Here is a 15,115-nt window from a genome sequence, read left to right as displayed (position 1 = left end):
TTTTTTTTTTTTTTTTTTTTTTTTTTTTTTTTTTTTTTTTTTTTTTTTTTTTTTTTTTTTTTTTTTTTTCCTGTTGGCGCTAATCAAGAAATGTGTCAGCAGAATACTTTCCTCATTTGAGTAGACTTATTTATTGGAAGCCAAAAACCAAGCTAAAGGCAGACTGATCCTTATATGATTTTGTCTCAAAAGATTCTCTATTTTCTTTTCAGCATATACTCTTATATTGTCTTGTTTAGCTTATCAACCGTCTTCATTTTTATGCATCATGCGTATTGCTTATATGCATACAGTTCAACCGCTCTTCCTGAGAAATACAGAAACTTGATGACCGATCATTCATCGCCAATCCTTGAATTTTATCCTTCAGGTAATCACTTAATCACTATTTGTTTTGATTCTTTTGTAATTTTTCCTCTTTCCTCAAATGGCGTTTGTTTTTTGTGAATAGATTTTGAGATTGACATGAATGGAAAGCGTTTTCAATGGCAGGTACTATAGTTTTTGGTTTTTTTTTATTTTTATTTTTTTATGAGCAAGAAGCTTATTTATTTATTAATTAAAATATTGTGAAGTACTATTTGTTCAAGAATCTCTTTCGATATTTGTTTAACTGATGAAAGCCATTGGATCTTTTTTCCTTGTGAAATTCAGGGTGTTGCCAAATTGCCTTTCATTGACGAGAGAAAGTTGCTTGCTCAAACTAGGAGACTTGAAAGCGCTTTAACGGTATTTAAGAGAAATTTATATACATTTAGTCTTCCAATTATTAAAACTAAATTTGGTTGATAGACCTTCCCAGATAATTTTTGCTTTTAGTACTGGACATTTGGTCAATTTTGCTATGGTGAAATTCTTATTGAGCTCCTTAGTGGAATTAACCATTTTTACAGTGCTGAGCTATCATGCGACAGTTATATATTCTAAAGCCTTTTTATTTCCACCACCTTTGTGTATCCATCGAGGGAAAATTTTGATGGATAGAATTTGCCATTCAGATTGCTCAGTGGTGGGTTTGTAATAGAGATGACAGGCCTTTATGGAGGAGGTGCTTCTAAATCCTCTTTTTAGTAGGCAAAGTTTTGCAGTAAACTAGTTTCTTTGTTATTTTGTGGAACATTTGGATTGAGAGAAAAAATAGATTTTTTAGATGGATCGAGAAATTTGGTGGGGATGTTTGAATGGTGATTAAGATTAACGCTTCCTTGTGGGTGTCGGACACTATGCCTTGTATATATTTCATTTCGAAAGCACAATTTAAAAAAAAAAAAACTGCCACTCGTTTTCAATATATTTCTTCTGGTTTCTTTTTCAATGCCGAGATTAGTGATCTGCAAATTTGGTGCATACAGGATGAAGAGAAGAATCGGAATAGTGTGATGCTTGATTTGCTTTATACACATTGTGCCCATCCACTGTCTGCACAGGTTTTCTCTTATTACCAAGTTGCTAGTCAACTACCTCCACGTGAAAGAACTTGTTGGGTGATTGACACGAATGCCAGGTAGGTTTAGTTTCACCATATATTCAATCAACTTCCTGATAATTTGTCCCTGTATGTGCTGGTTTGATCCCTTTGTTGCGTACATTTTACAGTGGTGGGATGAATGGATACCTCTGGTTGTGTGAGAGAAATGTATTCCGTAATGTTTTTCCATCACCAATCAGTAGTTTGCCAGATATCCAGCATAATCAAGTCCTGTAAGTCTTTCTTTCATTTGGTAACCTGAGACACACACAGGCCTCTTTCTCTCTCTCTCTCTCTCTTTCACTCACACATTTTATTTAACTGTAGGAATGTAACCTATCTTAATCCTCAGAAGCATGAACATGTCCCTAGACCTCCAAAGGGTGTAATCATTCCCAAAAAGGTGCGTCTGATATGAGTCCTAACGCCTCATTGAATTTCCTTTCAGTAATAACGTCTCTGAAATAAACGTGAAAAATATAAAGTAATTCATGTATGCGCTGTCATTGTGTGAGGAAATTTTTTATTAGCCTATTTCTAGTTTTAGGATGCCACGTTGTGATTCCCTTGCCACTATATTAGCTTAAAGTATTTAAAATTTGCCCATTGCTTGATGCTTTGTTGTATTTGCAGGTTCTAAGTTCCTTGGATATCAAACCTTTCCCTACCTTATGGCATGAAGACAATAATTCCCGGCGCTATCATGGCAGAGAACGGTTAGTTTACTTAAATTTGCCTCATCTTTACTGTATAAAGATAATCAAAATTTAAAGTTCTTAACAGACTTTGAAGAATCCACCCGGAATAGTTTTCAAGCTTGTTGTCACAATTATATGTAGTTTTAATTAGGACAGAATTTTGAGATGCTAGAGCCTTTCTATGAGCATCTCAACTTCTGGGAAGAATAGTTCTATTTTTTCATAATGCCCCTGTTTTTCAGGCCTCAAGTACCTAGAGCTATTGCTGGCCCTCTTTTGGGAGAAGCAGCTCATCGTCTTGTGAAGAACACTCTTAATATCAAACCTAATGGTGGCTCATCGTCGGGGTTATTTGATCAACCCTATTCTCGCAATTTCCCGGGACAGCCTATATTCTCTCGGCCGCGACAAGTTGGAAGTTCAGGTTATGAAACGGGGTATGGTGAAGATCCAAATTATTCCTACGGGCACTATAATAACTACCAGGGTGCATCAGGTAGGCCAAGATATCCCAACTCTTCAAATGGTATGCCAGGTGACAACAGGCAAACTTCCCGTGGAAATGATATACAGCATCAGGAGCGATACAACAATGTGAGGACTGGTATGTCTGCTTTGACAATTGAAGAGAGCATGAGGAATCGATCTCTCGACATGTTAACTCCTGGTCTTTCTCCCATGATGATGCCAAAGATGCTGAACGTCGGAAACTCGGCAAACCAACAGAATTTTGCCCAGGCTACTGACGCTCTTCCTTCACCACCACACAAATGGATCAATAGAGCGCCAACGCCAACTGCAAATATAATGTATGCAAGACAACAAGAAAATTTTACAGGAGGAGCCAACGAGAAGCAAGCGAAACAAATGTATCTGGCAAAGACTCCAGCATTCCAGAGTGGGTCAGGTTCTGGAAGCAGGCAGTAATCCTTGTTTGTTCGGTTCGTCTTGGCTGCTGTTTAAGTTGCCCCAAATACGAAAGACATTTGCAGTATTCCTCAACCTGTACCTGTACCTAACATGGATTTGGGTGAGTCACACCCTAACAGATGCTTCGGGGCAAGTCATGCGAGCTGATCACTCATCTGGTGGAATCACTTCTTGCATTCTCATCGTGACGTTTATTTAGCGACTGGGGACGACATATAAAGATGGAACTATTTGCATGCAAGGACAGATTCAAATCAAACAAATCGGTAAGATCATTTAGTGAATTTTGTGCATATTGTACCAATGAATCATCCCATTACTGTTGTTGTGTATCTACAAGGTTTACCTCTAGAAATACCCCTCCTTAGTTTGGGGTTTTAAAGAGGAATTGTAGAGTAGACATGTTGATTATATAGGATATATCAGAACACACAGGATATGAGTAGTTAATAGGTTATCTTTGTACCTTCTTTTTACTTTGTCCGAAGAAACAGAAACAAAAAACAATGCATGATCTAAGAGACAAGACCATCAGACAAATTTATATATTGGTCATATTTTGTTTTGGTGCTTATCGAAACAGTTGGTTTCGTTCGATGCTCGTTTTATATATTGATCATATTTTATTTTGGTGCTTATAGAAGCAGTCGTATATATCGAGTTTGTTATATGATCCTCTTAGATGCATCTCCATGCACGTTTTTTCCCCCAACTTACCCGACTTCTCGTTTAACACTCTTTAGCACAACCTCTTTTAGATTGAACTTAGCAGGAACATGGAATCGGTTAGATCACATGCTATCAGCTGAGAAGTTCTTGACGATAAAATGTTGCAGGTTCGCAGTTCTTCGTGTACAAAATCGAGATATTATTCACAAGTTGTTTAAATTTGAAGAATTGAGAAAGAAAAAAAAAATCTTTAGGAAAGAAACCAAAATAGGCGAAGGGTGTAAAATCATGCAAGAATAAGCAAAAAAATTTAGGTGACAAGATAGAAAATGGGTTCAATTCTTGTGATGATTACGTTGGCTTCAATTCAATTCTTCACCAAGATCAAGAACTAAAGAGAGCGAACTTTACATATAATTCAACAGTATGATTTGTTTTTATTGTCAAAAAATACACAATCTCCTTTACAATTTACTCAATGCACCTGAAATTCCACAAATTTGTGCATTAGAATTACATTTAAACTTAAAATTTTAATATTTTAGGATTATTTTCATTAATTTAGCTATTTATAATAATAATAATAATAATATAGTTATTAATAAATAAAAAATAAAAATAAAAAACAGAAATTGTTACCTGTTGATTGATGATCATGAAGAAGCATATCATTGCAAGAAATAGCCAGAGAGGAACAAAGCAAAGAAGAAGAACAAGGTTCCATAGATGAGCACTGCCTTCTGACCTGAAGTCAGAGTGTTCCCTCCAAGTCCGTACTGCTGATTCTGAGCAAACCCCGCTATCTCCACACTCTTACTCTCGAAGAAGCTCTTCGCCGCCCCACACGTCGGGCACCGCCAGTCCTCCGGCAGCTGCTCGAACGGCAGCCCCGGCGCTATCGGATACGTCGGATCCCCAACCGCCTCGTCGAACTTATGCCCACACGACCTGCACTCATATATCCCCGTGTTCAGCACTGCAAATTTCTCCTCCATTCGCCGCCTGTCCAACTTCTCCTCCGCCGCCGCCGCCTCTTCCCCAACTACCGCGGCGAAATCCGGGTCGTCCGAAGTGGGTTTGTCCTCTTTGGAGACGTCGATGGAGTTGAGGGTGAAAATGGGGATGGGTCTCGCCGCCGCCGATCTCTGCAACGGCGGAAAGGCGACGAGGGGGGGTTTGAAGTTGAATCTGGGACTGGGAACGGAGGGTTGAGAGAGATGGAAGGAGAGAGTGGGTCTTGCAGAGGCATAAGCAGCAGCAGCCATGGATGGCGATGGAGATTTGAAATTGAAATCTGAGATGGGTTTTGTTTGTTTGGTGTGAGAAGGGGAATTAATTCAAAGGGAGGAGGAAGAATCAGAAGGATCCATGGAGGAGAAGCAGGAGCTGAAGGATAAGGTGTGGTGGGGAAGGACGAAGGAGGGAGAGATGCGAATCTCTTCCATTGGGCTTTACTTTCACCCGTCTCCTTCAAAAGAGCCCATTGGGCTTTACTTTGACCCGTCTCCCTCATAAGAGCCCATTGGGCTTTACTTTGATCCATCTCCTTGATGAGCCCATTGGGCTTTATTTTGACCCATCTCCTTCATAAGAGCCCATTGGGCTTTACTTTGACCCGTCTCCTTCAAAAGAGCCCATTAGGCTTTCCTGTGACCGGTCTCCTTCATAAGAGCTCATTGGGCTTTGGTCTGACCCATTTCCGTCAAAAGAGCCCATTGGGCTTTACTTTGACCCAATCAACCTGGAATCATAATTATTTGATCTCATTCGCGGTAAATAAAAATTTTGTTTGTATTATTATATTTTTGTTCAAAATATAATAAAATACTTCTCGACCATCGAACCTAAACGGTTGAAACTATATAACAAACAAACATGAGTTAAGCTTGCTTAAGCTCATAATCTTTTTCTTGAAGATCTAAGAAAAACAATTCAATGAAGAAAAAACTGATAAAAACTTGGAACATCCCAGAAATCATTTTTCATAATCTACCAACGATAAGCCTCAAATGATGGTAAAAAAACACAAGGAAATGTATATTTCCCGTAACGTCAAAAATTTTGTCCTCTGCAAAGAACCAAGTTTTCATATCACTAGTAATCAACAACCAAAAATACTGATTAACATAATTTGATCTAGGAGTAAAAACAAAACTAAAGGAAACTATTAAAAAGAGATCAAGACGATTCTGCAGATAATCCTTGGTGATGGGTACAAAATTCCAGCAATCAATCTCATTTTTTCTTTCCTGCCTTGGCAGCATCTGAAGCCTTGGTCTGTGAAGGGACATGAATGATAGGGTTAGTGGTGATTTTTAACATGAAGGTCAAGCTATCATTTCAAGATCATTATCAACTAGCCATATAACTTACCTTCTTGACTCCGCGGATTTTCTTTGCCCTGTTCTTCCTTTCCTTCATTTGCTTTCTTGATTTTTCTACCTTGGTGTCGAGTCCATTCTGACAGAAGAAGGAAAAGTCCAGCTTGAGTAATGTCATCAAGTGATGAAAGCAAAACTTCAGAGCATTATAATTGAAATTGTGCTTGAAATGCGACTGTAAATTACCCTGATTAGCCTGTATTTTGGCTCGTACTTCTTTGCATTTTCAACCGAATCATAGATTAAACCGAACCCAGTGGATTTACCACCACCAAAGTGAGTTCTGAACTTGAAAACAAAGATAGAATTTGGGTCTTTCACATCATAGATTCTGGCCAACTTCTCCTTCAGTTCAGCCTTGAGACCAAGAAATAGAAAAATAGACATTATGAGCACCATAAGCCAAAACACACACAAAAAAAAAATCAGCTGCATGAGCCAGAAAACTACTCTCTGATTCCGTAAGCGTGAAAGAAAATAAAGATTTTGACGATTTTAATAGGCAAAATTCAAAAAAAAAAAAAAAAAACACGAAATTAAGGAACCTATGTAGAAAAAATCTGATATTGGTTGAAAAGTTAGCTATTCAGGCAGCAGAATTATGTTCCAAAAGGGGGAGGGTGGAGAAAGGAACACAATAAAAAAAAAACGCTTAGATTCATGTAGTTTCCATTCGGATTGAGTGATATATCTTTAAGGCACTTAAAAAGAGTACATAACATAAATAACAGAGAAGAAAAAACAACAAATGAACTCGAAAAGGGCTTACCTTTGAGACATTGGGTCTTCCTGGGTGAAGAACATCAATGACCTGCATTAACCAGAAAACAAAAAAGTTAACAACGACTTCAAAACGTTTTCCATTCGTATTAAGATGAAAATTATAAAGTTAAAAAACAAAAAGAAGTCACCAAGCTATCCAGATACATAATCAGCAATCCTAAATCAGTAGGTAGAGAAGTAACACTAAAAACTCTAAACTCGAGATCATAGAGAAACCAAAAACTTCAAACTTCTTAAAGACATTGGGGTTTTAGACTAAACAAGACATTTTCAGCGTCAAACAAGTGCAACACAACGATCCAGAATCCACAAACAAACAAAGTCCAAGCAAAATCCTCAAAAAAGATATAGAAACATTTACTCGTACAGTTCCAAGTAAAGTTCAGCAGACAAGAATCAAACGCCGAAGCATCAATCCGAAACAAATCCAATCAAAAATCGAAAACGAAATGAATGCTAAAAGCAAAAAACGGCTGAGTAAGATCCGAAAAACTCACAAATTGCTTTCTGGATAGGAGCCTGTTGGTCATGAACTTCCTGGTCCGGATGGTGACTGCCTTGTCCGCCATGGCTGGAGGTGCTCCGAAGAGGTTGAAAAGCTCAAAGAAGGCGAAGGGGCAGAGGAACGGCTGCTCTGATTACCTGATTTGTGATTTTGAAGAAGAAGGCTGCAAAACCCTAGCTGGTAAATAAAGTCATTGGAGGGCTAGGGTTTTGGGCTTTCTGCGTTATTGGGCCTTTATTGTTTTATTTGGGACTAAAGGTTATTGGGCCTAATTTTTGGGTTCACATAAATAAGAATTTTATAAATTAAATTAGTTCATAAAATCTCCCAAATTTATGGTTAAATTTAAAATATACATTTTCTCGTATATTTATTTTATTTTTACTCAATTTTATAATTACATTTTTTATTATTTATTCTTCAAAACTATTTGGAAGGTGATTTTTTTTCAAAAATATAATTAAATAAATATTTTACTAATTAACATTTTACTTTATTAAATATAAAAATTTGAATAAATAATTCTGAACCAACTCCATAAAATTAAAAAAGAAAAATTACTGTCAGATTGAGTTGAGTTCATTATTTAATAAGTGTTGTACTCCCTCTCCAAACGGTCGGATCTCACAATCCAACCATTCGAGGCTCAGTGTCCTCGTTGACACACTTTTTAGTGTCTGGTCTGATACCATTTGTAACAGCTCAAACTCACCGCTAATAAATATTATCCTTTTTGGTTTTCCACTCAAGATTTTTAAAACGTATTTGGTAGGAAGAAGTTTCGAAGCTCTTATAAAGAATGTTGTCTTCCCCTCTCCAACCGATCTGGGATCTCACAATCCACTCTGCCTTTGGAACCCAGCGTCCTCGTTGGCATATTGCCCGATACTTAGCTCTGATACCATTTGTAAGAGTCCAAGCACATGCTAGCAGATATTATCCTCTTTCGACTTTCCCTTAAAGTTTTCAAAACATGTTTCGTTCTCCTCTCTAACCAATGTAGAATTTCACAACTTGAGCTGCAGAAACATGACGTGTGCGAACCCAATCATGGTAAATGTAATTTATTTATTTACTTATTTATTCGACTTGATTTAGTGTTAGGAATCCATAAAAGAATACAAGGATTGACCTTACATTGTTACATATTCACAGCATCAACTGGGAGAGTGATAGTTCTATGAAGTGAGCTTGGCAGCAATGAACCAGTGCAGGCATTTTTAGCAGTGACTACCTTCTCCACAATGGAGGCCGCCTCCATGGCCTTGCGATTTCGAGCTCTTTCCGAGTCTGTACCGCAACAGCTACTATTTGTATAAACATGGCTATCGGTACTACTTCGGTTCGTGTCTCGAGCATACCTTTCATCTCTGAGCTTGCTTAATTCTATTTGGTACTTGGCCTTAATCCGTCTCATTTCTTGTTGAACATCATCTAATGAAGGGGAATTCAATAGGCTCCGAAGCGAACGTCTCGTGTTAAGAGCAGTTTTACGTTCGATTATCACTTCTTTCGTGTCCATGACTGTAACTGATCGATCTGTTTTCTCGTAATCTTCATCCGAGTGGCTATGTCTTGAGCTCATTGAACTAAGTTCACGGCTTTCATGACGTCCCCACGTTTCGGGATAATTCAAGCAAACAGAATGGCTCAACACATTTTCTGCAGCCTCTGCTGTATGATTCTCGGACTCGTCAGCTTGATACATTATCTCCTCAAAACGACCATGAATCGAAGCATGTCGATGTCCACAGCATGGAGCTACCTCAGAGTTCTCAATTATGGCATTGTTGTAAGTAGCAGTAGCACAATTATGGCAATAGCTTTGCCTCAGACCCGACCTCCATTCAGGCACCAAGGAAGCGATTTCCCCGTCGATCATATCAGCAATTCTCGTTACGTCTTGATCTGTAATATCCAGCTCTGCAACCATTTCCCTCGTAACACTCAATGCTGTATCCGTCTCGACGTCGAACGGGAAATAAATGTTCCTGATAAGCCCTGCAAACAAACGGTTTAGATTCGACATTCAATCGAAACGAAATGAAAAGAATCTGTATCAAAAATCTACCTTCTTTATCTGCAATTCTGAGTCTTAAGAAGATGCTACCACCTTCTCTCATCTTCCCTTTGATGCTGATATCAACATCATCAGAGTGTTCACCTTCACAATACTCAAAAAGTTCAATGCCATTGGTTTCAGTATCAATTGGATGATAACCTGACTCACTTGAAGCTTCAAAACTATAATCATATGGATATCCATTACAAAAGGAGCTGTCATAATCAACGGTTCTTAGATCATATTCGCCATTATCAACTTGAAGAAAAGCATCATTCAAAAGCTCCGATGCTGATAGCCTAAGCGAAACGGTCGCCAAACACTTATCGATGAACCGTCGCACTTCGGGATCCTTCACTTTGTACAAGGCATCTGGTTTTCTCCCCTAAAAATCTATTACACGTTAATCTCGAGCACACGAACAGACATGAACAGACATGACGAGCAAACGTAACACACGCACAAAGAGAATCTTCTTACAGATATGACTTTCTTGTAGATCTGAGCGGGATGAGTGCATTCGCTGTATGGATACTCGAAAGTTATCATCTCCAGCATGCACATTCCAAATGAATAGATATCGACTAATTCGTTGTACGCCTCCGCATACACTTCTGGAGCCATAAACTCGGGTGTCCCTATAAATTTATAACACTCAGACCTAACGACAATGAGAAAATGATCAATAGCTAGAGTTTGCATAATCTAGATTTGTAAAGTGTTTGAGTTTATGTACAAATTGATAAGACTCCTTCACTCTCTCGAGCTATACAAATCGAACCTGTAAGCCAAACAACCCCTGATACGAGTTGAGTTTCGAGGGAAATGGTAGAGACGGTTTGGGTTTATGAATGTCCATAAAACTTCTTCCCCCTTCCTAACTACGATTAAGATCGAGAGGATCCCGAACGCTCCACAATCTTAAGTTATACAAATCCAACCTTTAAGCCAAACAACCCCGGAAATGAATAGAGTTTCGAGGGAACTGGTAGAGACGGTTCGGGTTCATTAATGTCCATTGATTTAGACTCCTTCCCCCTTCCTAACTACGAATAAGATCGAGAAAAGCCCGAACGCTCCACAATCTTAAGTTATACAAATTGAACCTATAAGCCAAACAACCCCTGAAATGAATAGAGTTTCAAGGGAACTGGTAGAGACAGTTCAGGTTCATTAATGTTCATCGATTTAGACTCCTTCCCCCTTCCTAACTACGAATAAGATCGAGAAAAGCCCGAACGCTCCACAATCTTAAGTTATACGATTCGAACCTATAAGCCAAACAACCCCTGAAATGAATAGAGTTTCAAGGGAAATGGTAGAGACGGTTCGGGTTCATTAATGTCCATTGATTTAGACTCCTTCCCCCTTCCTAACTACAAATAAGATCGGGACGAGCCCAAACGCTCCACAATCATAAGATATACAAATCCAACCAGTAAGCCAAACAACCCCTGAAATGAATAGAGTTTCAAGGGAAACGGTAGAGACAGTTCAGATTAGACTACTTCCCATTTCCTAACTACGAATAAGATCGAGACGAGCACAAATGCTCCACAATCTTAAGCTATACAAATCCAATCAATAAGCCAAACAACCCCTAAAATGAACAGAGTTTCAATGGAAATGGTAGAGACGATTCGTCTCCACAATCTTAAGCTATACAAATCCAACAAGTAAATCGAACAATCAACGAAACAAATGGAGCTAACAGTAAAAACGCATACCGACACAATGATCAGCATGAGATTTCCTGAGAATTGCAGCAAGTCCAAGATCACCAATCTTAACCTCCCCTTGATTCCCATTAACAAAAATATTATCACACTTGAGATCTCTATGGATCACAGGAGGCTCATGGCTATGCAAATAATGAAGCCCCCTCAAAATCTGCCTGCACCAATGCTTCACAGCTCTAATATCAACTCTCTTATGCTTCAACCTATACCTATAGAACAACCCAGAAAGCAAAATGAACAGAGAAGCACTAAATAGCCAAGAAATCACAGAGAATCATCCAAATTGTGAAGAACACTTACTGTCTAAGAGTACCAGAAGTGAACATTTCAGTAACAAAATTGATGTTTCTATTAGCAATATCAACCCAAGAAGTGTAGAATTTCATAATATTTCTATGCTTCAATGTTTTCAAAAGATGAATCTCACAGTAAAGCCTTTCCAAATCTTCAGGACTTTGCAAGAAATCATAGAGTTTCACTTGATTCCAAGCGACCTCGATTCCTTCATATTCATCAAATGCTCTGTAACTACAAACAAAAAAAAAACCCATTAAAATGCTTCAAACCCCACAAAATGCAAGAAAATCCAAACCCTACACTGTTTTCGAAGCTCCTTTCCCCAAAACATCATCGTACTGCAACAAACAACAAAACCCAATCAAAATCAAAATCAAAATCAAACCCAAAAGATTAGGAAAATCAAAACCCTACTCTGCCATATCTGCCAGTGGGATCAACTTCAACAAAAACAGAGCAATCAGGCTCAAGATCTGAGAGACCATCCATTGCTTCTCCTCTCAAAACACTTGAACACTCAAGCTTTTGATTCTTCTTTAATATGTTCGAAACTCAAATGGGTTGAGAGAAGGGGGATTTCCCATAACCCCTTTTGAGAGGAACTAAGCGAAGAAGATGAAGATTGAAATAAGAATGAATTATTATAATGATTGTTGAATCGAGAGAAACCACGTTAATCCACAGGCAAGAACAGTGGCCAACCACCCCTCCCAAGAATGTGACAATCATACAGAGAGACAAAGAAATTTAAGAAAAATGGAGAGAAAATAACGTTTTTTTAGTTAGTGTCCATAATTTTATTTTGGTAACAATTTAGTTTCATGGTAGAGATTCAACGGAATTAAATTATTATAAATTAAAAAGTATATGAACGTTGAAGGACTAAATCGTTATTTCACAAAGTTCAAGGGCTAAAAAGTGATTTTTTTGACATTTTTTATATATAGTCTCTATAATTTAACGGATTTTTTTTTTTTTTGTTAATAATAAACTTAATGAAACACGACTAAGGATTAAATTGAAAATATTAATTTATGAGGGACTAAATAAAAAAATTTACATGGAAAATTTGACCTCCAAAATTCAAAAAATGGAAGGGATTTTTCTTTATGCTAAAAAAGACCACAAAAAGAAAATAAAGGATTTGTGTTTGTTTGTTTAATAATAATAATTATTGTTATTTTTTTTTAATTTACATTTATTTCTTTGAAGATATCATGAGGTTGGAAAATTAGATTTGAAATAAAATCATGAAAATGTCAACAAAAAAAAATATTTTTTTTTTTGGATGACCTTTATAATTTTCAGATTTATATCAAATAAGTATAAAATAAAATTGAAATTTTATTGTTACAAAAGATTGTTGGATTTAAATATGGTAATGGATTGGTACTTTTTTTTTTAATATATATATATATATATATATTAAGAAAAATAATTGTTAGTATTAGAATATTTTAAAAAATAATTATAATTTTAATAATTTAATTTTTACTCAAAAAAAAATATCGTGTTTAAATCATTATAAATTTATGGCTAGGTTCGAGTATTTTAAAGAAAAAAAATGAGGTGTAAAATAATGGAATTTACAGAACCGTGTGGTGATTCTTAATTTCTATCAAAGTTAGAATACAATGAGCGTGTAGAGGATCATGATGAACTTACTTGGATTATAAACTTAGGGTTGTAAGGGGATCAACTCGTCGAGGTTGGCAATTGAACTGTTTGACCCAATTGCCTTCTTCCTCTAAACCCAATTGGGTTGTGGGTTGAGCTTGTAGGTCAAAATGACTGTTTGACTCGAATTTGGACAGTGTCTAGCTTGTCTTGTCTCGACTTGACTAAAAACAATTTTTTTTTTTTTGCGTAGAAACTTTAAATAAGAACTATATTGATGTGAATGAAATATGAACACATTAATTTTAGTAAATTCCTTTCCATATCAATAGATTTTATGATCTAATGTCTTATATATCTATCAAAATTGATATTTTCTATTGTCAAATCTGGAACGAAAGCCTCTCGTTTTCAAACTCTTAATTTCTCTTTAATTGATGAAAATTGACTTAGGAAGTCCTACTTCGAGAAAGTAAGAAAGATTACGAACATATCAATTTGACTTTTTTATTCGGGAAGACTTTGACCCTGTCTCTTGTTCAAAATAAAACCATGGAAATTTTTTTGTATTTATAATTGATTTTTTAACCGTTTGAAAATTAATTTACTATTATTAGTTACTAATTGATTATTTTAAAACATTTTAATTAAGAAATTAAGAAATTAATAATAATAATAATAGTAACAATAAACCTTTAATTCAAACCGTGGATGATTAAATCAAACATGAACTTAGAAATTTTTAATATTTATATTATTGAAAATTAGTTTATTCAAATATAATACAAATTTCAAGAAACGAAACTAACGCCCTAGAAATTTTAAATTTGACAATTGTCACAACATTTATATGTTTTAGATTATGACTATATATATATATATATATATATTGTTTGTTTGTTTATTTTAATTAGAGATATGTGTGAATTAAGACTAAATTATGACTATTTATTTATTTATTTTAAATAATGAACCAATCCAATTATTTATCTATTTAAAATATTTAATTGAAATTTATAACTTAATTTTAATTTATATTTTGAATAATTATATTCCAAAAGAGTTAAAAATTATTTTTAAGAGTGGTTCTAGAATAAATGGTAAAAAAATAATTATGAAATAAAAAAATATGTATATATAATTGTATTATAAGTAAAAATGTATATTTTAAAATTAATAATAAATTTGATCTAACGCTTGAATACATAATTATTTGCTTTCGAATCTTTCAACTTCTGATCTTCAATGTACTTGTTCTGTGCATGTGAAAACGATGTTTTCTGTTACAGTAGAAATCTCATTTTCCACCAAAACCCAGTACTCCTTTGAACGCAAAAAGTTTTTCATGAGCCAATGATTATAGTCCCCATCAAATTTCGGAATTGCAGCACAGATGAACTCTCTATCGACGTACTTTTATTATGACACATGTAGGAACTAGTGCTTCTAGTTTTAACTATCGACGTACTTTTATTATGACACATGTAGAAACTAGTGCTTCTAGTTTTAATTTGGCTTTGATGCCAAATGTTTAGAACAGAGAGAAAAAACGGGAAAAATTTTCGTCAACAAATCTAGTTTTTGGGAAATTCATGAACCAAAAAAAAAAAAAGAAAAAAAAATCATTTATTTGAACCAAACTCAACCAAATAAGTTCACAAACTAACTCAAACTGTCTGGATTGGATGGGATAATAGACTATATGTGCTAGTGGTGTACTTGAACTGTTACATAATCATAATTTATTTTATCACCATAATTACTCTAATTAGCACGTAATCTCATTTTATTTATATACATCATAATTAAATAACTTTGAAATATACACACAATCATACATTTATTCAATATATATAATTGACGGGAACACAAAGGTTAAGGATTCAAAGGTTTTGAATGCAAAAATTCAAATTTCAACCATATAGTAAAAAAAAAAAAAAAAAAAAAAAAAAAAAAAAAAAAAAAA

The 15,115-nt window shown here is 35.6% G+C and overlaps 4 protein-coding genes across 6 annotated transcripts in view; 1 reads left to right on the top strand and 3 right to left on the bottom strand.

Moving 5' to 3' along the window:
- Positions 1-3,676, top strand: part of LOC111450621 (5'-3' exoribonuclease 4) — a 12,506-nt gene extending 8,830 nt beyond the window's left edge. For all 3 annotated transcript variants that reach the window (XM_023090836.1, XM_023090837.1, XM_023090838.1), the window contains 8 exons: positions 294-370; positions 452-492; positions 655-729; positions 1,353-1,504; positions 1,597-1,701; positions 1,796-1,871; positions 2,102-2,184; positions 2,409-3,676. In XM_023090836.1, the coding sequence (XP_022946604.1) occupies positions 294-370; positions 452-492; positions 655-729; positions 1,353-1,504; positions 1,597-1,701; positions 1,796-1,871; positions 2,102-2,184; positions 2,409-3,093 (1,294 nt within the window). In that variant the 3' untranslated portion in view covers positions 3,094-3,676. The remainder of the gene's footprint in view (positions 1-293; positions 371-451; positions 493-654; positions 730-1,352; positions 1,505-1,596; positions 1,702-1,795; positions 1,872-2,101; positions 2,185-2,408) is intronic.
- A 419-nt stretch (positions 3,677-4,095) lies between these two features.
- On the bottom strand, positions 4,096-5,303 carry LOC111450624 (rubredoxin). Its single transcript, XM_023090841.1, has 2 exons — positions 4,405-5,303; positions 4,096-4,249 (listed from the first exon to the last, which is right to left on the bottom strand). Exon 1 carries the CDS (start codon positions 5,028-5,030, stop codon positions 4,434-4,436), a length of 597 nt encoding a protein of 198 aa, XP_022946609.1. The 5' UTR covers positions 5,031-5,303; the 3' UTR covers positions 4,096-4,249; positions 4,405-4,433.
- A 480-nt stretch (positions 5,304-5,783) lies between these two features.
- On the bottom strand, positions 5,784-7,597 carry LOC111450625 (40S ribosomal protein S24-1). Its single transcript, XM_023090842.1, has 5 exons — positions 7,427-7,597; positions 6,916-6,957; positions 6,333-6,503; positions 6,139-6,225; positions 5,784-6,042 (listed from the first exon to the last, which is right to left on the bottom strand). The coding sequence occupies exons 1-5, from the start codon at positions 7,496-7,498 to the stop codon at positions 6,001-6,003; spliced, it is 414 nt and encodes a 137-aa protein (XP_022946610.1). The 5' UTR covers positions 7,499-7,597; the 3' UTR covers positions 5,784-6,000.
- Positions 7,598-8,469: 872 nt separating this feature from the next.
- LOC111450643 (probable serine/threonine-protein kinase WNK9) lies at positions 8,470-12,284 on the bottom strand. The gene is made up of 7 exons (XM_023090868.1): positions 11,947-12,284; positions 11,833-11,870; positions 11,536-11,763; positions 11,224-11,444; positions 9,977-10,134; positions 9,506-9,881; positions 8,470-9,435 (listed from the first exon to the last, which is right to left on the bottom strand). Exons 1-7 carry the CDS (start codon positions 12,019-12,021, stop codon positions 8,576-8,578), a joined length of 1,956 nt encoding a protein of 651 aa, XP_022946636.1. The 5' UTR covers positions 12,022-12,284; the 3' UTR covers positions 8,470-8,575.
- Between the last annotated feature and the right edge of the window lie 2,831 nt (positions 12,285-15,115).

This window comes from Cucurbita moschata, unplaced genomic scaffold (assembly GCF_002738365.1).
Source record: "Cucurbita moschata cultivar Rifu unplaced genomic scaffold, Cmos_1.0 Cmo_Scf00012, whole genome shotgun sequence".
NCBI lineage: Eukaryota > Viridiplantae > Streptophyta > Magnoliopsida > Cucurbitales > Cucurbitaceae > Cucurbita > Cucurbita moschata.
This window is presented reverse-complemented; position numbering and strand designations above follow the sequence as displayed.

Coding starts and splice junctions, on each gene's coding strand:
- LOC111450624 (XM_023090841.1), bottom strand. CDS start 5,030: ATGGCTGCTGCTGCTTATGCCTCTGCAAGACCCACTCTCTCCTTCCAT.
- LOC111450625 (XM_023090842.1), bottom strand. CDS start 7,498: ATGGCGGACAAGGCAGTCACCATCCGGACCAGGAAGTTCATGACCAAC. Junction 6,226..6,332: donor CAAAATACAGGCTAATCAGG/GTAATTTACAGT, acceptor TTCTTCTGTCAG/AATGGACTCGACACCAAGGT. Junction 6,043..6,138: donor AAATCCGCGGAGTCAAGAAG/GTAAGTTATATG, acceptor GTCCCTTCACAG/ACCAAGGCTTCAGATGCTGC.
- LOC111450643 (XM_023090868.1), bottom strand. CDS start 12,021: ATGGATGGTCTCTCAGATCTTGAGCCTGATTGCTCTGTTTTTGTTGAA. Junction 11,871..11,946: donor CCACTGGCAGATATGGCAGA/GTAGGGTTTTGA, acceptor TGTTTGTTGCAG/TACGATGATGTTTTGGGGAA. Junction 9,436..9,505: donor CAGAATTGCAGATAAAGAAG/GTAGATTTTTGA, acceptor GTTTGTTTGCAG/GGCTTATCAGGAACATTTAT.